The 21143-nt window shown below is 35.0% G+C and overlaps 1 protein-coding gene across 1 annotated transcript; it reads left to right on the top strand.

The window, feature by feature from the left end:
- Nucleotides 1-5282: 5282 nt before the first annotated feature.
- Nucleotides 5283-6220, top strand: OR4Q2 (olfactory receptor family 4 subfamily Q member 2). Its single transcript, XM_014733685.1, is given in 2 exon segments — nt 5283-6195; nt 6198-6220. Coding segments are annotated over 2 exon segments (936 nt in total).
- Nucleotides 6221-21143: the final 14923 nt, after the last annotated feature.

Genomic DNA, 21143 nt, shown 5'->3' with positions numbered 1-21143 from the left:
TGAAATTAGAAATCAATGGCACAAGGAAAATTGGAAAATCCACAAATATGTGGGAATTAAACAACATACTCTTAAACAACCAATGGGTAAAGAAGAAGTTACAAGGTGAATTAGCAAATAGTTTGAGAGAAATAAAAATGAAAACACAATATACTAAAATTTATGGATGCAGTGAAAGCAGTGCTAAGAGGGATATGTGTGCCTGTAATACTTGCATTAACAAAGAAGGATCTCTAATTAGAAACTTATCTTTACACCCCAATAAACTAGAAAAAGAACAATTAAACCCAAAGGTAGCCAAAGGGAGGAAATAATAAAGAATAGACCAGATAGAAACTAAATAAAAAGTAGAAAAACAAGGGAAAAAAGTCAGTGAAGTTGAGAGTTGGCTTTTGAAAAGATCAACAAATTTGACAAATCCTTAGCTAGATTAATTAAGAAAAAAGAGAAAATCCTCAAATAACTAAAATCAAATGTCAAAGGGGGAACATTACTACCAATGCCACCAAGATAAAAGCATCATTAGAGAATACTCTGAACAATTGCATACCAACAAGTTGGATAACCTAGAAGAAATGGATTAAATCCTAAAAACACACAATCTGCTAAGACCTAATCATGAAAATAGAAAACATGAACAGTCCAATAATGAGCAAGGAGATTGAATCACTAATCAAAAACCTCACAACAAAGAAAAGCCCAGGTCCAGATGGATTCGGTGGACAATTATCCCAAACATTTAAATAATTAGCATGAATCCTTCTGAAGCACTTCTCACAAGTCGAAGAGGAAGGAGCACTTCCAAGCTCAGTTTGTGATGCCCATATTACCTTGACAGTAAAGCCCAACAAAAACACTATAAGAAAATTACAGACCTATATCTTTGATGGATAGTGAAGCAAAAATCTCAACAAAATGCTATCAAATTGAATTCAACAGCACATTAAAAGAACTATATACCATGACCAGATGGAATTTATTCCTGAAATACAAGGGTGCTTTAATATATGAAAACCAATCAATGTAAGATACCATATTCACAGAGTGAAGAACAAAAAAAAAAATGATTCTTTCAATTGATGCTGAAAAAGCTTTTGGCAAAATAATACCACCTTTCGTGAGAAACACACTCAAAAACCTAGGAATAGAAGTAAATTACCTCAGTGTAATAAAGCTCACAGCTGACATTACACTCAATAATGAAAGACTGAAAGTTTTTCTTTTAGATCAGGAGTAAGGCAAGAATGCCCACTCTCACCACTTCTACTCAACACAATATTAGAAGTCCTAGCCAGAGCAATTATGCAAGAAAAACAGATAAAAACTACCCAAATAGGAAAGGAAGAATTAAAATTATCTCTTTGTAGACAATATGATCTTTTATGTACAAAACCCTAAAGGCTCCACCAAAAGAACTGTTAATACTAATAAACTCAGCAAACTTGCAGAATAAAAAATCAACACACAAAAATCAGTTGCAATCTTCTACACTAGCAATGAACAGTAGAAAAAGGAAATTAAGAAATCTATTTTGGTTACAATAGCTTCAAAAAGAATAAAATATTTAGGAACGTATCTAACCAAGGAGGTGAAACGCTTGTACACCAACAACTATAAAATATTGACGAAAAAATTAAAGACACAGATAAATGGAAAGAAATCCTGTGTTCAAAGATTGGAAGACAGTATTCTTAAGATGTCCATGTTGTCCCACTTGGCCTACAGATTCAATGCAATAACTATGTTAAGTGAGTTTAGCAAAGTTGCCACAATAATCTTGAAATTTTCAGGAGAAAAAATATGTAACTAGTAAAAGCCTGAAAAAAAGTACATTCACACTACTGATGAGGAAAATGCAAATTAAGTTAACAGGCTATCATTTTTACTCATTATATTTGCAAAATTAAAATGAAATGACAATAAAGGCTGCCATTATCCAGTGTTGGAAAGAGCGTGAGAATAATATGTATATTGTTCATGGGAGTGTAAATTAGTACAGCTTTTTTGGGAGAAAAATATCCGTCAATATTTGTGTCAGAAATTTCACTTTCAGGCCTCTATGCCCTACAAATAATCAATAAATGTCTAAGGAAGTGTGAACAAAATTCAGTGTTGTTCATTGCGGTGCTATTTATAATAGTGATAAAACAGACGATTTACATGCGCATAAATACAGTACTTATTTCATTATAGCCTACCCAAGTTTTTAAAATATGTATCAATTAAAAAAAGAACTAGAGCTTCATACAGTACATGGAAATATATCCATGAATCTCTCTTTCCCCTTTTCTCTCTTCTTTCTTCTCTCTCTCTTTCTTTCTCTCTTTCTTCCCTCTCTCTCTTTCTCTCTCCAGCCCCCCCCCCACCACCCATGACACAGAGGTGGCACTGGAAGAAAGGGGAGACTGTTATTCTTACTTTACATTTTTCTATAATCTCAAAAAATAAAATAAGATAAAATCTAAAGTGAAAAATTCCAATTAGAGAAGGCACTCCATATGAAGAAAGCAGTGCAAGCAAAGCTATACTGTTTTTGGCGAGGCACCTGCAACCGCACTTTCCTTAATCTTTCATTATCCTTCCCATCAACCCCCGTTCTGGGAACACTCAGCTCTCAGTATAATCAGCTGACGTTATTGCAACAATCTTATCTTTTTTCTTTTTTTCTTTTGCCTTTCCATTGTTTTTACGCTCACATCCTGCTACCACCATGACACATATTTCTGTGTTCCATATTTTCTGGCAAAAAGTTTTGATTAAAATTTTTTAATGATTCCCTTTGTGATTCGACTATGAGTAACTAAATCCCTAAATCTCTAAACATCAAAATTTCCTAATGATGGCCAGTGTACCAAGGGGGTTCCATCTAATTTATTTATCTTCTTGGCTCTATAGTGCGTAGTGTGGATTCTGCGTCAGCACGCCAGGCACCTGTGACTGCAGGACTTAAGTATCCATACTTTACAGACAGAAGGCATGTAATTTGACTTAAAGCCTAGTATACTGAAAGACGTTCATATGCTCCTGTCATCTTAACTCACGTGCACGTCAGTACTTAACAGTAATTGTGGTATTTTACAGTAGTATATCCTACTACATATATAATATTATATCTACTATATAAATCAACCAATGCATTTTAAAAAGGTTTAAGAGTATACGACTAGTTAAAGTTAATAGTATTTGCCTCTTGGTACTCTGAGGATGATTATTTTTTTCATGTTTCCATATTTCAGTAATAAGCATTCACCATTTTTGTAACCAGAAGGAAATTTAAAACATGAAAAATTAAATAAATACTGAAATATTTCTTGCAAAAGAAATCCATTGTTAAGAACTTGTTTTTAACAAATATGAGGTCGTTTGATGTTATACCTAGACAACAACTATTACTCTAAAAAATATTACATGGATTATAATTAAAGGAAATTCTTACCCAAAGTTTAGTAACTGTAAGTCGTAACCAAATTGCCGGGAGATAACGAATTCCAAATGTTTCATTTTCTCATATAAAAATAAAATAGTAAGTCATATGAGTGTAGATGTGTATAGCCATATAAATACATAGCAAATTTATATATTTAGTATAAATATAATTGAGTTCATTGTAGAAAATTAGAACCTATCACATCAGTAAAAAGAACATCCCAATAGTCAAAGTCAACACATAAATATTTTGTCTTTTCCTTTTGTTGCTTATATGGTTTGACTTTTCTATGTTTATAGATTTTACATTTTGAATATACGTTTGTGTCTTTCTTCCCTTTATTATTTAATCATTTCCTCAGGTTAATGAATCTTTTGCAAACATCATTTTAACAAAATAATATTTAAATTTTGGGGTTTCTCTTCATCTTGTTTCTTGATATTTTCAATTGTTAGAGAGCATATAATTAAGATTTCTACTTATATAATTGCCTTAATTAATAAATATGCAAAATTTATTGTTTTATTTAAACTAACTTTTATTTAGTTTAAAGTTAATTTTCCTTTTCAAAACTTTTATTCTTACTATATTGCTTAGAGGAAGATATTCAGTTCACAGATTTAGAGGAGGCATAAACTGTGATAAAATAAAGAAAATTCACCAATATCTAAACTTTAAATTATTATGTCTTAATTCCTCAAAATATAGCTCTTTGTGTGGTAGAACTGTGGAATTTGAGTCAATAGCAGCTATCATGAGCCCCACAGTCCTCAATGGACTATCACCCATTTCGTCTCATGCAGCAGCACCTTCCAGCCATTGCTCATATGAATGGATAAAATACACAAACATACACATACTCCCTGTATTGTTAATTCTTTTATCTGAGAGAAATAATTTATTTTTGCCCAATTTGATAGGGTAGTCAAAAAGCAGGAATCACCTAAATGTATGAATGACAATTTTGTCATTATATTTAAATCATTAAAAGCATAATCTGTGTCCAAATGTCCTTAGCTATGAGTTTAGATGAGAAATGTATTATAGACAATAATAAGGTGGACAGGCATTCAGGAAACCTAAGTAAGGGTCAGTGAACTAGCAATAAGCCCAAAGTGGAATGTGACCCTTCCTCCAACCATTTGTACAGGATTAGAGCCCCATAAGTGTTATCTTTATAGAAAAGGGCACAAGCTTATTATAGCGGACTATCCATCTATATGTGTGATTTCCTATCCCAAATAAAACCTTCATAGACCCTAATGCCTGCTCACTGGAATCTTAAATTTTACCTTCAAGTTTTATTTTTCTCCTAAAGATTCATATATATATATATAGTGTATATATATACTTACGTATGTATGTTTATATATATCTATTTATATATATCTATTTATATATATATAAATATAAATATTTCTCTGAGACATATGTTACATTTCCCTGAGATATTAATATTCTAAAAACATATATATAGATGTATGTATAAACATATATTTTCTCAGGGAAATGTAACATATGTCTTAAGACTTAATGTAAAAAAGGAGAAGGAAAATACTGACTAATAGAAGAGAGAGATGCATCAAGTTGAAGTTAAAGGCCTGGGACCAGGTGACTTTATGCTCCACAAGACCTTGGCTACTTCATTGTCTCAAAGTTGGAACTTGTTGCTAAATGTGTATTCATATCAGCTAAGGATAAAATAATTTCTTCCAGCTAATCAATCAGAATGTATCCTAAAGAAAAATCTTTTAAAATGAGAAGATTCTTACATATTCTGAGAAATATCTCATCCATTTTTAATGTTACTAACGCCCATTATTTAATTTCTTTCATGTAGGTGGAGCCAGGTCAAATGGATAAAAACCAAACAGAAGTGGTGAGAGAATTTGTCCTGGCAGGCTTCTCACAGACACCATCTATCGAGGCAGGGCTATTTGTACTATTTCTTTTCTTTTATATGTCTACTTGGGTAGGGAATGTCCTCATCATGGCCACAGTGGCTTCTGATAACTATCTGAATTCATCACCCATGTATTTCCTTCTTGGCAATCTCTCTTTCTTGGACCTATGCTATTCAACAGTAACTACCCCTAAGCTTCTGGCTGACTTTCTTGCTAACGTAAAGCTCATTCCCTATGACCAATGTATCGTGCAGCTCTTCTTCCTCCATTTTGTAGGGGCGGCTGAGATGTTCCTGCTCACAGTGATGGCATATGATCGCTGTGTTGCAATTTGTCGCCCCCTGCACTATACTACTATCATGAGTAGAGGATTATGCCGTGTTTTGGTAGCTGCCTCCTGGATGGGAGGATTTGTGCACTCTATTGTCCAGACAATTTTAACTATCCGTCTGCCCTTTTGTGGGCCAAACCAGGTGGACAACTTCTTTTGTGACATTCCCCCTGTGATCAAGCTTGCCTGTGCAGACATATTTATCATTGAATTACTAATGGTATCTAACAGTGGGTTGATCTCTACCAGCTCCTTTGTGGTGCTGCTTTCTTCCTACACCACTATCCTGGTCAAGATTCGCTCCAAAGAGGGAAGGCGAAAGGCACTCTCTACCTGTGGCTCCCACCTCATGGTGGTAACACTCTTTTTTGGACCTTGTATTTTCATCTATGCTCGTCCTTTCTCCACTTTTTCTGTGGACAAGATGGTGTCTGTACTTTACAATGTTATCACCCCCATGCTGAATCCTCTCATCTACACACTGAGGAACAAAGAGGTCAAGACAGCCATGCAGAAGCTGTGGGATAGGAGTGGACTTGGAAAAAGCAGGAGACATAAGATGTTGAAGTGAGTTTACGAGAGCAGAGAATATGAGGTTAAAATCATTTCTTTTTCACTAATGAGTTAGGAGGTGGTAGCCTAGTGGTTAGGTTTTCTCTTATTAAATTGTAATACTCTTATTTATGGCTTTATAATTACATTTTTGGCTTTATAATTGAATTAAACTCCTTTCATACTGAATTGTTCTGTCTTATGCTTCCTTTTCTTCTCTGAAGCAAATCTAACCTCTGGTTTTCCATCAGTTTGTATTCTTCCATTCTATCCATTTATTTGATCAATTTTTATTTCACTCATTCTTTCTATTCAATTTGCTATTACATACTGATACAAACCAACCTTTCCAAACTCTCACCACTGTCTTCTCCACCTTGCCACAGGTTTTACTTTCTTCTAAGTTTTAACTTATTCTAACTAGATGTCTTCAATGAATTGAAGAAGAAATTTATATATGTTTCTTACTCTCGCAAAATATTTAAAGGGACATCAGTTAGATGAATTAGAGCAAATCAGATTTATATGACTGTGTACCACCAAACTAACGTGATATATTACTCAGCTTCATCACTTCACCACACTACTACCTACCATCTAGTAGTGTAATTAAGAGAGTAATTGCCTAATAATGTGAGTTTAAATACCCCTGTTTGAATTACAAGCCAAGCGAATCCAGACAAGTCACTTAACTTATTGGAGCCCTAATTTCCTTATCTGTAGCATGCACAGAATGATGCCTAACTCCCAGTTCTCTTGTGAGGGATAAAAATGACAGTAGATGTGAATGTGTATAGTTTGATGCCTGGCTCATAACAGTACTTCACTATTATTTATTCATTAAAGTTGATTTTTTTCAATGATGGAAAGATGCAGATGGTGAAATTCTAAACTGGTTGATTTGCCTTAATAGAAAAAGTGTATGATCTATCATAACTAGTTTCTGGAGGATGCTAGAAAGTGTACAGAAATGAATCATGACATTTTCATCTTTATCAATATGATTGATGTAGTAATGATCAGGGAAGAGATATTTCAGAGCTATTTTCTATTCCCATACTTGGAAGGATAACATAAATTTCCCATGGAGATGTAATACATGCTTTGTGACATGCTACAGAAGCAAGAATTGGTCAAAAATTTTTATAGCTCTTATAACAGACATCAAAATACTTATGGATATACCACCACTATTGTCAGTGAAGTCACATAGATATCTCAATACTAAGCAGATAATGAAAACATCCTGTTTATAATACAAACAACTATGAATCATGTGACTTCATCTATAAAGAATTGATTATGGAATCAGAATTTGATGTGGATTCTCAGTCAGGTCTTTAATAACAGTATTACCAACAGAGGAGGTAATTGAGGGTCATATTCAGCAGAATTGAGTCCACTAATCATAAAGACATAATCCAGTTGATTTCTCACTAGAGATTAATATAGACATTTCCTACTAATCATTGATATATAGAACAAATGATACTTAGGAATTTTAAAAACTATTCAAATTTTGGAGTAGGAGGAGAAGATAAAAAGTGCATAAGATAAAATTAGCATTCTTAGGAAATGTAAAATACAAAGATACAGATATAACCATAAATTCTACAAGATACAAGAGAATACATACCTAAATAGAAATATAAATAATGATCTCTAGAAAGTCTCAAGAAAACACACATTACAAAAAGATTGCTTCTGTGTTTGCAAACAAACACTTAGAAATTACTAACTGTATTAGTCATTTTAAATTGCTTTTCTCTTATCATTTTTCAAGGCTGCTTTTATTTCAACGTATAATTAAACTCTATGAGAAAAGAAAGGCTGGTTTGTAATAAGAATAGTAAAAGACAAAGTTAAGGAATTTATCTATGACAACATATGTAATGACTGATACGTTTAAATCTCAAGTCAAATATCTAACGCTTCTGTTCAAACAAAATAAAAATATGAAATCTCAGATTTAAAAAAATTGTCACCAATTTTCACAGTATTTGTCAGTTTATAATGAAATCACAATCCCTGAAATTTCATTCTCTTTACACAGCAAATACATATGTTTTATTTATATTACACTACTAATATAGGTTGCAGATCAGCAGTTGGTCTTTGTTTATTCTAATGATTAATGGATCCACACTGAGGCTTCACCTCCACATGGGTTTCTATTATCACTGGGGTAGGAGAAAAGGTATATGGTGAATCTCACACTAGCTCTTGAATCTTCTTATAATGCATTAACTAGTTAAATTATACCAATCAGTTCAATAATTTGAATAAAATTTCCTCAAAAATACAATTATTTAAGGCAGCAAGCAGAAAGTTTAGAAAACCTGTGTAGGCTAAGATTTCTTAAATCTATTCTTAAGATTATCCCCACAAGGACAATCCACATTAGTGAATTCTTCAAATATATAAGGAAGGAATAAGATCAATTTTGTACAAACTCTTCTTGTGTATAAACAACAGAAAAGAAATTTTAATTCTTTTTATGACAACAGCATGTCTTTAATTCCAAAATGCAACCATGATGTTATAGTAAAAAAATTAATTTCACCTATGAACATGAATATAATAACTCTTACAAAAATTAGTAAACTGAATCTACTGATATATAAAAAACATAGGACAACTTGTATTGTTCCAGGTATGCAAGGCTAGTTTAGCATTCAAAATACAATCTCTGTAATTAACCATGTTTACATATTGATAGATGTAGTAAAACATTTGATAAAATTCAACATCAATTCATTAAAAAAATGTAAACTAGGAACAAAATGGAATCTTTTTTTTGGGTGGGGGAAGATTAGCCCTGAGCTAACTACTGCCAGTCCTCCTCTTTTTTGCTGAGGAAGATGGGCCCTGAACTAACGTTCATGCCTATCTTCCTCTACCTTACATGTGGGATGCCTACCACAGCATAGCGTGCCAAGCAGTGCCATGTCTGCACCTGGGATTTGAACCAGCGAACCCCAGGCTGCCAAGAAGCGGAACATGTGAACTTAACTGCTGTGCCACCATGGAATCTTATACTAGGTAATACTTAATCTGATAGAGAGTATCTACATGAATCTCTAAAATAAATATTATGGTCTCTATTGAAACATTAAAAACTGTCACCTTGAGAATGGGAAATAGATAAGAATGCCAGTTATCACCAGTTTAATTCAACATTGTTCTGGAGGGTCAGATGGTGTAATAAAGTCAGAAAAATAAGCTAAATTTAATAAGAATTGAAAAGGAAGAAATTAAATACTTATTATTCACAGATGGCACATGTAAATATATATATATATATATATATATATGGAAATTCCAAAAGAATCTACAAAAAGTCAAATTAATAAATTAGTTTAGCATAACCATTAGATATAAAGACAATATTTTAAAATCTACTGTAGATTTCCAGATCTGGGGCAAGATGGATTAGATATGCTTATCTGTATTCTTTCCAGTAAGTAAAGATAAAAACTCTGGATGTAATGTTCAAAGCAAATACAAGAAAACTCTGACAGGTGGAGAGACGACAGATTAGCTAGAGACTTCAAGACTTAAAAAATGAAATAGAGGTAATTCCTGTTTTTGACTTTTTCTTTCTTTTTCCTCAAATAAATCTGACTGGGAGTTGCAGCAGATACCAACCCATAAACGCCAATAGATGCAGACAACAATACCTTCAAGAAAAGCCAGCTCTTCTAGCCAATTGTCAAGAAAAGGAACAGTTGAGCAAGACAGAAAACTTTTAGACAATAACTTCTCTATACCAGCCACACACCACAATAAAACTGCAGCCTAACTCCATCCCTGTCAGCAAAACTCAGTAAAGAGCTTAGATTTCAAACCTCCCCAGCAGTAATAATACTCTCTCCACTGGTGTCATTAGAGAACCTGTAGGAAACCTGTAATTCCCCCTCATCCAGTGGCAATAAGGCACCCTTCTCTTTCTCTGCCAAGGTGGTACCAAAATGGTTAGGTTGAAAGCCAAGATTTTCAATACTTTCCAGAAGTAAAGATCACCTCCTCCCACGGTGTCAGCGGAGGTCATGTGGGGAGCAATAAGGAGGTTCCCTTCCCCTCCTAGCCAGCGTGAAGTTAGCAGAAACATAGAGGGGAGCTTTAATTCCTCCCTTGGCCAGCAGTAGTGAAGCACCCTGCTGAACCCCTTGAAGAATCAGTAGAGGCCACGGGGGAATCGGGACTTCCTCCACCATGTGGCAAAGAATGCAGCATCAGATGAGACCAGGTAAAACAAAAGATTGTTTTGTTCTAATCCCCATATATTCAAATAATTTTCAGTCTCATAACACAAAACTCAAAAGTCTAGATTTCACTTAAAAAAATCACTCATTATACAAAGAACCAGGAAAATCTTGACTTGAATGAGAAAAGACAACAAACAAAGACCAACTTTGAGATGAAACAGATATTAAAATTATCTGGCAAAGATTTTAAAGCAGTTATCATAAAATTACTTTAACGGTCAGTTAGAAGCATGCTTGAAATAAATGCAAAATAAAGTATCAGCAAAGACATAGAAGACATAAAATAAGAAAATGGAAGTTTTAGAACTGAAAAATAACATAACCCTCTCCAAAAAAAAAATAAAAGTAAAACGCCTCAATTGATAGAATCAAAAGCAGACAGAGGGAGCTGGCCTGGTGGCACAGTGGTTAGGTTCACACGTTCCACTTCAGTGGCCTGGGGTTCACCGGTTCAGATCCGGGGTGCAGACATGGCACCACTTGGCACACCATGCTGTGGTAGGCATCCCACATATAAAGTAGAGGAAGACGGGCATGGATATTAGCTCAGGGCCAGTCTTCCTCAGCAAAATGAGAAGGATTGGCAGCAGTTAGCTCAGGGCTAATATTCCTCCAAAAACAGAAGCAGACAGAGGATGATAGCAGAAAGAATCAGTGAACTTGAAGACAGATAGAAATTTTTTTTTAAATAAAAATAAAGAATCTTGGAACATCAGGAAGGAAGGGACAATGGAAAGTGTAAAACTGTGAGTCAATACAGTAGACTATGTCTCTTCAGTTTTCTAAATGGTGTTTGGCAGTTAAAGCATAAAATATAGCACTGTTTAATGTTGTACTCAATATATGTAAATATGTAAGATAGTTATATTAAAAATATGTGAAGTCAAAAAGACTGAGGGGGTAATAAGATATCTCCCCTATATTTGAAATGGTAAAATCTTGACAAAAGTTGATGGGGATAAGTTACATATAGATAACGCAATACCTAGAGTGAGCGCTAAAAAAACTATATAAAGAGATACATTGAGGCATGACATCAGCATCATGCTGCATAATATCCTCAATTCCACCCCTCCCCCCAACAACATCAATTTGGCTAATCTCCAAGGACAAAAGTGCCTCAGAGGGAGCTATGAGATCTAATACCATATGCCAAAGGACCTAGGAAGAGTCTTACCTAACCATGGATTGAGCAATAGGAGACAGACCTCAGTTCCAGCTATGGATCATGCTCTGCCCATAAACTGGCTTCACCCTCTTTTGGCTATGGCCCAGGAGCCCCTACAAAGCACTGCCTTAAATAATTGCCCAGGGCGAGAGCCTTTGTAGAAGTCCAGGTGACCAGAGAAGTTCCAGCATACTATTGGAGAAAAACAAAATATGAGTTTGGATGCATTGGAACGCATAAGAGGAAAAATTTGACTTTACCTACGTCATCCTTCTCCAAAGTGGCACAGCTTAGGGCCAAGAGAGATCTTTTCAGTTCACAATTTCTCCTGTGTGGGGAAGGGAGAGCATGTGAATAAGCATCCATCTTCCCCTTCTGTGTGAGATGCTGTCAAGGTCCTCACTTTTCTCTTGCATCATTCAGAATACTTAATTGTGAGCTACCAGACTGGGGATTGAGAAAAGGCTGGGTGAGCAGCATATAGAACTCTCAGAAGACAATAAAGGGATGAAAATCTTACTAACTTCATCACACATTCTACCAAGGAGCCCACTCATGAGCTACTGGGAACACCTCACCTGCCAATTGCCCCAACTGGCCCATTTCTGATACAGAGCTCCAAGTCATAAAAATCTACAATTTATTCAATAAAGAACTCAAAATGGCTTTTTAAAGGAAACTCAGTGAGACACAAGAATATAGAGAAAGACAGTTCAACAGTCAGGAAAATAATACATGAAAAAAATGAGAAGTTTAACAAAGATATCAAAGAACCAAACAGAAATTCTGAAGCTGAGGAACACAAAGAATGAAATTTAAAAAAATTCAAAAGAGAACAAAAACAACAGAATGGATGAGGTAGAAGAAAGAATCTGTGAGATAGAAGATTGGAACTTAAAAATTTTCTAGTCAGAGAACAAACAAAAAAGGATGAAAAAAAGAGAAGAAATTCTATGTGATCTATCAGATACCATCAAAATAATCAGTTTGCAAATTATTGGAGTTCCAGAAAGAGAAGAGAGAGGGATGAGTCAGAAAGCTTATTTAAAGAAATAATGGCTGAGAAATTTCCAAACCTGGGGGGAGATCTGGATGTTTAAATTCATGAAGCTCATAGGTCACCAAATAAAAACAACTTAAAAAGATCCTTTCCAAGACACATTATAATAAAACTATCAAAAATCAAAGAGGAATGGAAATTCTTGAAAGCTACAAGGGAAAAAAAATCTTGTAATTTTACAAGGGACCTCCCATAAGGCTATCAGCGGATACTACATCGGCAGAAACATTACAGGTCACAAACGAGTGGGATGCTATAGTAAAAGTGCTCAAAAAATGCCAATCTAGAGTACTTTATTCTGAAAAGCTGTCTTTCAGAAATGGAGATATAAACCCTTTGCAAGAAAAAGCAAAAGCTGAGGGTATTCATCACCACTAGACTTGCTCTACAAGAAAGACTGAAAAGAGTTCTTCAAGCGGATATGAAAAGAGGCTAATTAGTAACATGAAAAACACATGAAAAATGCAGCACACTGGTAAAAGTAAGTACATTGTCAAATTCAGAACACTCTAATGAGGTAAAAGGGTAGAGCATTAACTACTTAACTCCAGTATAAAGGTTAAAGGACAATAACATTAAAAATAACCATAGGTAAAATAATTGTCATTGAATGCACAACAAAAAAAGAGGTAAATATGACATCAAAAACACAAAGTGTTATAAACTAGAGGAAGATGGGCACAGATGTTAGCTCAGGGCCAGTCTTCCTCAGCAAAAAGAGGAGGATTGGCAGCAGATATTAACTCAGGGCTAATCTTCCTCAAAAAAAAAAAAAAAACACCAAATGCTTGGGTGCAAGAAAGAGGGTGGAATTTTGTTGTGATTAAGGTTAAATTGTAATCAGCATAAAATAGAATGCTATGTCTATAAGATGCTTTATATAAGCCTCATGAAAACCACTAAGCAAAAACCTATAGTAGAAAAAGAAGGAAAGTTTCTTACCACTATGGGAAATAATCAATTCAGAAATGACAGAATGAAGAGAGAAAAAAAATAAGGGAACTAAGAAACAGACAGCAAACAAGAAGATGGTATTAGTAAATCCTTATCTATCAATAATTACGTTAAATGTAGATTGATTAAATTCTCCAATCAAAGACACAGTAGCTGGAGGGACGAAAAAAAAAGAAAAAAAAAGAGGACTAAACCAAATGCTGCCTACAAGTGATTCATTTCAGCTTTAAGGACACTTGTAGCCTCAAAGTGAAGAAATGGGAAAAGACATTCTTTGCAAGTGGAAACCAAAAAAGATCAGGGACACATAATTATAAGACAAAATATATTTTAAATCAAAGCTATAACAAGAGACAAAAGAGGTCAATATATAATAATAACAGGGTTAATTCATAAAGAAGATATAAAAATTGTAAATATATACACACTCAGCATCAGAGTGCCTAAATATGTGAAGAAAATACTAATGGATCTCAGGGGAGAAATAGACAACCCTACAATAATAGTAAAACACTTCACTCCCTACTTTCAAAAGTACATAGATCTTCCAGACAGGAAATCAACAAGTAAATATTGGACTTGAGCCATAATGTAGACCAAATGGACCTAACAGACATATATAAAACAATCCATCCCAAAGAAGCAGAACATATGCTCTTCTCCAGTGCATACAAAACGTTCTCCATGACAGATCATATGAGAAGCCACAAAAAATTTCTTAGCAAATTTAAGAAGACTGAAATCATACCACATGTCTTTTCTTACTACAATGGTATGAAACTAGAAATCAATAGCATGAGGAAAGCTAGGAAGTTAAAAAATATGTGGAAATAAACAACACACTCATGAACGACTAACGGTCAAAGAAGAAACCAAAGGGAAGTCAAAAAATATCTTGAAACAAAGGAAAATGGAAACCTATGGGATACTGCAAAAACACTTCTAGTGAGGAATTTTATAGTGATAAACACCTACTTTAAGAAAAAAGAAATATCTCAAATAAACAAGCTATACACACAATGAAATATATATATTTATATATATATATATATACACACACACAATGAAATATTATTCAGCCACGAGAAAGAAGGAAAATCTTGCCATTTGTGACAACATGGATGGACTTGAGGGCATTATCCTAACTGAAATAAGTCATACAGAGAAAGGTAAATACTGTATGATACTAAATGCTGGTGAGGATGCAGAGAAACTGGATCTCTTGTATGTTGCAGTGAAATTGTAAGTGGTACAGCTGCTAGAAATATCCTAGAAATAGCATAACCATGCTAATCCTAGAAATATCACTCCCAAAATTTATCCCAGAGAAATGAAAATTTATATCCACCCCAAAAACTAGACACAAATGTTCAGCTTCTTTATTTGAGATAATCAAAAGCTTGAAGCAATCAAAATGCCCCTCAATAAGTGTGTGATTAAACAAACTGTAAAATATCTACACCATGGAATATTACTCAGCAATAAAAAGGACTAGACTTTGATACCTAAAGAACTTGAGTGGACCTCAAGAGCCTTATGCTAAGTGAAAGAAAGTCATACTGTATGATTTAATTTACATAACTTTTTAAATAATTTTTTATTGACTTTTTTTTTTAAGATTGGCACCTGAGCTAACATCTCTTGTCAATCTTTTTTTTTCTTCTTCTTCTTCTCCCCAAAGCACCCCAGGACATAGTTGTGTATTCTAGTTGTGGGTTCTTCTGGTTGTGCTATGTGGGATGCCACCTCAGCATGGCTTGATAAGTGGTGCCATATCTGCGCCCAGATTCTGAACCGGTGAAACTCTTGGCCAGGGAAGCCAGCACGTGGATTTAACCACTCGGCCACAGGGCTGACCCTACATAACATTTTTTAGATGACAAAATTATACAGATAGAAAACAGATAAGTTGCTATCAGGGTTTAGGAATGATGGCAAGAATGGGCATGAGGGACATAATTGTGGTGATGGAATAGCTGTATGTCTTAATTGGGTTGGTGGTTACATGAAGCTAACTAGTGATAAAATGGCACAGAATCATATATACATTGTTCTGATATCAATAACCTGGGTTTGATCCTGTACTATAGTTATATAAATTATAGGCATTGAGATAAACTAGGTGAAAAGTACACAGGACCAACTTATCTGCACTATTTTTGAAATACCTGTAAATCTGTATTTTAAAATAAGTTTTTGAAAGTCTGGCGTATTTCGATACATTAGCAATGCAAAAATTGAAAATGTTATTAAAAGAAAGGCACTAAAACTATGATGCATGGAGTAGTAACAGGGACTGGATTTACTCTCCCATCTGAAATGACGTAAAGACATAAAATACATGAAACAACAATTCTCAGAATCCTGGACAACAAGCAGTGAAGAATGACAATGGTCCCTCACAGATAGGAAACAAATGAAGTAAATCCTACAATTGCCCACCTTTTTGCTGTGAGAGAGTTTCCAGGCTGCAGCAGAGAGAAGGAAAATTCAGGCAGACTTTGATGAATATCCTTAGTTGAGGAGATGAAGAAGAGAATATGGTAAGACCAAGCCAGTTAGCTTTGACAGGACAAGCACCAAAGTAGAAAGAGATGCACAGAGAAAGAATTTTTTTTTTAAGTCTCTAAATTGGTTTTCAAAATACCTTTCTCTGAAGAGTCTAAATTCAATTTCAGTAAGTGGAAATGGACTGGATTTAATAAAGATAGAAGTGAAAATCCTCCAGATTTAATGCAGATGTAACACCAAAAGTATATAACACAAACATTTTATTTCTAGAGAGAAAGTAATATTTCTGAATACTGGAAACTTGAGAGAAGGTGTTCCTTAAAGAGAACCTCAGAGTTGCAGAAGTGAGTCACTTTCTTGGGCAAGCTCCATAGGTCCCTCCTGATGGAGGAAGAAAGCAACATCGGGGAAGCCAATGGTTAAAGGTCCATTTCTTTCTATATAAGTCTCCTTAACCTTTTCTTCTTCAAACTGCATCTGAGCTTAAAGAGGAAAAGAAAGACATGAAAAAATAGTTTCCTCATGTATAGGAATAGAATTTTACTTCAAATAGAAATCCTTAAATTTCAGGGTTTCCTTTGAGAATTTACCATTTAGAAATGACCTGCATTATAAGATTATTTAGACAAAATAATTTTGAGTTATTTTAATACTCATCTTAAAGGAAAACATTGATATATCACCAAGAATTAGAATAAAAAATAGCTGACCTCTTAATGATTGCTGTTAAAGACAAGAAGAAATATTTAAAATGCCTTCAACTTCACAGAAACTTCTCACTGACCTTCTCTTATGAAGATAAACAATGTATTTTATGAGGCCACAATTTTTTAATTAACATATCCTAGTGACATATTTCTGAAAAGACACTTCAGTCCATTAATGGAGAGTTCTCTCACAAGCAAATGCTTCCAATCATCCCTTAAAAGCAACTACTCCTACAGATAGATAATGTCAACAATTATTCAGTGATTCTCGGTAATGATTGTGAATTAGAAATAGCTAAAGCAGCTTATAGTAAAAAGTGCATTTCTGGAGCTCGTTTCTATAATTCAAAATCAGCAGATCAGTGATGGAACCATATTATTTGCATTTTTTAAAGCATCCTATGTGATTTTAACACAGGCAGCCTTCAAATTTCAACTCGAGAAACACTGTATTATATATTTAAATTATTTTATCTCAAATAAGAAAAGGAATTTTATTTTTCTGCTTCCTCAAAAATTCAAGAAATTTCCTCTATTTGGAATCTATGGTTTCCTATGAACTGTCAATGGCAAATTTCCTGCAAAAGCCCATAGTTTGTGGAAAGCAGAAACTGGTGACTCTCACTCAAGTTTCACTAACACATCAAGCAACCATGCTTATTCAGTCCAGACAACTAAACTCCAGGGAATTCTGCACATAAACTGATAGTGCAATGGTCTGCATCCATCTTCCTGGATCTGCCCAAAGCAAGATGGAGAGTTCAGCAGTTATTGGGGATGGGATATGAGCCGATTAGGTAGTTCTAAAAAGTCAGAAATACATTGTGGAATCTAGCATTTATATGAGCACTTACTATACAACTTGTTCTTTGCTAAACACACTGTGTGTGTGTGTGTGTGGTAATAGGACAGAATCCAGAATCCTAGGAAATTAGAGAAAAATTGAAGTAACAAGGGAAGTCTTTCGTAAACGTGGGTACTGGATTAAGTTTCCCTTTTGTGTTCTCTTGGAGCATATCATGTTTATATGTTCCAGAGAAGAATATAAAGAAAAACTTTAGGAGATGCTCTGAAGTACAGACTCCATGAAACACAAATTTCGACACCAAGGAATAATTCTGCAGGTCCATTATCCCAGGTTTCAAATTTTGTTCTGAATCTATATAAAGAAAAGCGATGTAAGTGAAAGTGCCTGTCAACTGGCAGGCACATGAAAGTGATATACTAAGTGTTATCTGAATATAATCTTTAATTTATAAAAGAAAATATAAAATACAGCACCTGGAGATTAAAACCAAGTCCACACCAACCTGTATATTTAGCTTTTTCAGACTTCAGCATTTCCTAGGGACAGTTGGATATTCAGGGAGACTTCAGCACAGGTGAAGTTGGAGGAAACTTTATTTTCTTCCTTCTCTAGCTTTTGTCCATAGGAAAATGTGGAATAAACCAAGTACAGAATGTGAACCAAAAATCCTTAGAAGGTTTGAAAATATCAAGATTTTCTGAATAGTATGATGTTCTCTCTATCTGCGTCAATATTATTGCCCAATGGGTGATTGTTTTTAAGCATCAGAGCTAAGAATTTAAAGCTGAATTGCAAAAAAGAAAAGTCATGATGTAAAACAAAGGCAATTGCGTACACATTATCAAGCCTCTCTCCCTTCTCTTTTCTCTCCATTTACCCACACAAACACAAAACAAAATCTAGCAAAGTCAATTTGGTGTATGATTGCATCTATCTAAACACCTAAACATCTAAACATGTGTCTCTTCCGAAGTCAAGAGAAGAAGTAAATTCTACCTATGGTAAAGTTAGAAGGAGAAAGATTCTTTTAAGTTAAAAAAAGCATGTTCTGGGTGTAGAACTTATTTGGGGTGATGTATAAATATAAGGTAGCTGGGAGATCGTGACCTCAAGTTATGCAAGTTGTTTAGTAATTTGGGGAGAGTGACAATATTGTGTTGTATGTGAGTTATAGAATGGCATTTGTCGTATTCTTAGATAATATCTTTGAGGAAAATTTGATCTAAATAATAGCAGAGTTAGACAAAGTTTTCCTCTAAAGAGGTAATCTATGCCGTCAGAGAGAACAGCCTCTAATTGCAGACCACACAACCTGGATAAGCCATAATTATCAAATTTACAGATAATACAAATGTGACAGACTTCACTTATAAAATATTTTAAAAGGCTGAAAATATGGGCTGTAATCAGCAAATTCCGCATATGAAGAATAGAGCGAAAACAGTATAGACTGATACTTAGCAGGCTAACACGGATGAAGAGTAGTATATTATTAATGTATTTTGTTATAAATGTTGTTCTTCTTATACATTATAATTATAGTGAGAATATATTTTTACTTTCATCATTTAAAAATAAGAAAAAACTTTTTCTCAAAAAAATCTTATGATATAAATTGTTACAATGCTTATCATTAAGTGAATCATAAGGAAGATCTGGTTCAGAATAATGTCATCTTTTCCTCCAATTAATATTCAGCTCAACAAATTTCTTCCTAAATAGCAATAGAGTTGGAGTTTTCCCATATAAGCCTACTTGGAATCTTTTTCTTATTAAGATATAATTTACGGACTCTAAAATTTACCTATTTTAAATGTAAAAATCAATAATAATTTTTAGTGAGTTTCTGGAGTTGTACAACCATTTCTTTAATGCTTGCCTTGGAATTGAAAATCTCAATTCCTTCCAAGACTTCTCCTGGCCATAGTCAGGCTATCTTCTTCTTCCTTACTCATTTGCTCATTCACACACTCACTCATTCAGACTATATCTAACTAACACCAACACAGTTTCCCATCATTCCTTAATTTAGTACAGAAACCCATCAGTTTAAAGGGAAATAAATCAATTAACCTAGGGTTTAATAGTGACTTTTCTGAATTATTTTTATAAAATCCATATTCTTTGTCATGTGTATTCTTCCAATATATGATTTTTTTAGTGTGTCTTCAGCTAATGTTTTGACAGAGATTTCCTTGAAGGTCAGAAGTAAATGAGAGAGAAATAAAGACAGAAAGACAGAAGAGAAAGAAAGAAAGGAAGGAAGGGAAGAAGCAGAAAGGGAGAAAGGGAGAAAGCAAGGTATATTTACCTTTTTCAGACTTCAGTGTTTCCTAGGGACAGTTGGATATTCAGAGAGACTCCAGCATAGGTGAAGTTGGAGGAAAATTTACTATGAGACAAATTTTTCTAGGCATTACGATAAAGTGGTGTTTTAGCTTGGGGTAATTTAAAAGTTTCAGTGTTTTAGTTTGGAGTGATTTCTATAGCATATTTTTGCTCTACCATATTGTGTATCTGTGCCAGGTTTTCTCTGAGGGTGAATATTCAGGGGAGTAAAAAGAAAAAAAATGTAATAGTTAAGAAGGACGCAAAAGTCCCACGATGAAAGGGAAAATGGGCTGCCTTAGTGAGCGCTGAGCTCCCATTTCAGCGAAAGGTTCCTTTTTCCTAGGACTTCAGAGCAGGAATGCATCCCAAATGTTGCCTCCACCAATGGCACGATCTTCCCGATTATCTTTGCTTGAAGGCACAAAGAACAGAGAATCCCAGGTTTGTAATTAAATGGGTGAGTCCTGGACCAGCTTTGCTTCTGATTTGCTGTATGATCTTTGAAAGCTGCTTAACTTCTCTGTGTCTCATCTTAGGTGAGCCAGATGCTGGTCTAGGAGTTAGGGAAACTGGCAAGGTCTCTACTTGGACCATAATCAGTGTTGTAACTGCTTGGCTGACTTTCTGCCAGAGTTGAGAGCACAACAGGGGTGAGTGAGGGGATGGCCTTCAGACACTGAGCTCTCGGAGTAGGCAACAGCTTCCAAGGGTCACAGTGGCTGCTGAGGATAGACGGTCAGAGGGGCGTTCTCCCCCATGAAGTGGAGGCAGGTACCAAAATAGGCTTCCAGTCTCTCTGTTCCCGCTCTGTCCTGTGCCTCCTCCACATCCCACCACTGGCATTCCTCCTCTAGGTGGAGCCATGAGCCTTACTAGGAAGGGCTGATTTAGAAGGGGACCCCCTCACCAGTCCCAAATCTCCCCAGAGGCTGGCTGGTGGCTGAAATGGCATGGGCACCTAAGCTGGGCCAATATGGCATGGAGGAATGGAGGAGTGTTGAGGCTCTGTGGCAGGGTCCATCCACATGGGCCTCACCACAGGCCTATAAGGGACAGCTGCCAGTTTCTGAGCACTAGTGTGTGCAGGAAAGGAATTTCTCGGCAGTAGTGTATGCATATATT

The sequence above is a fragment of the Equus caballus genome, chromosome 1 (genome assembly GCF_041296265.1).
Source record: "Equus caballus isolate H_3958 breed thoroughbred chromosome 1, TB-T2T, whole genome shotgun sequence".
Lineage (NCBI taxonomy): Eukaryota > Metazoa > Chordata > Mammalia > Perissodactyla > Equidae > Equus > Equus caballus.
Note: the sequence above shows the minus strand (reverse complement) of the source record. Positions and strands in the feature narration are given on the sequence as shown.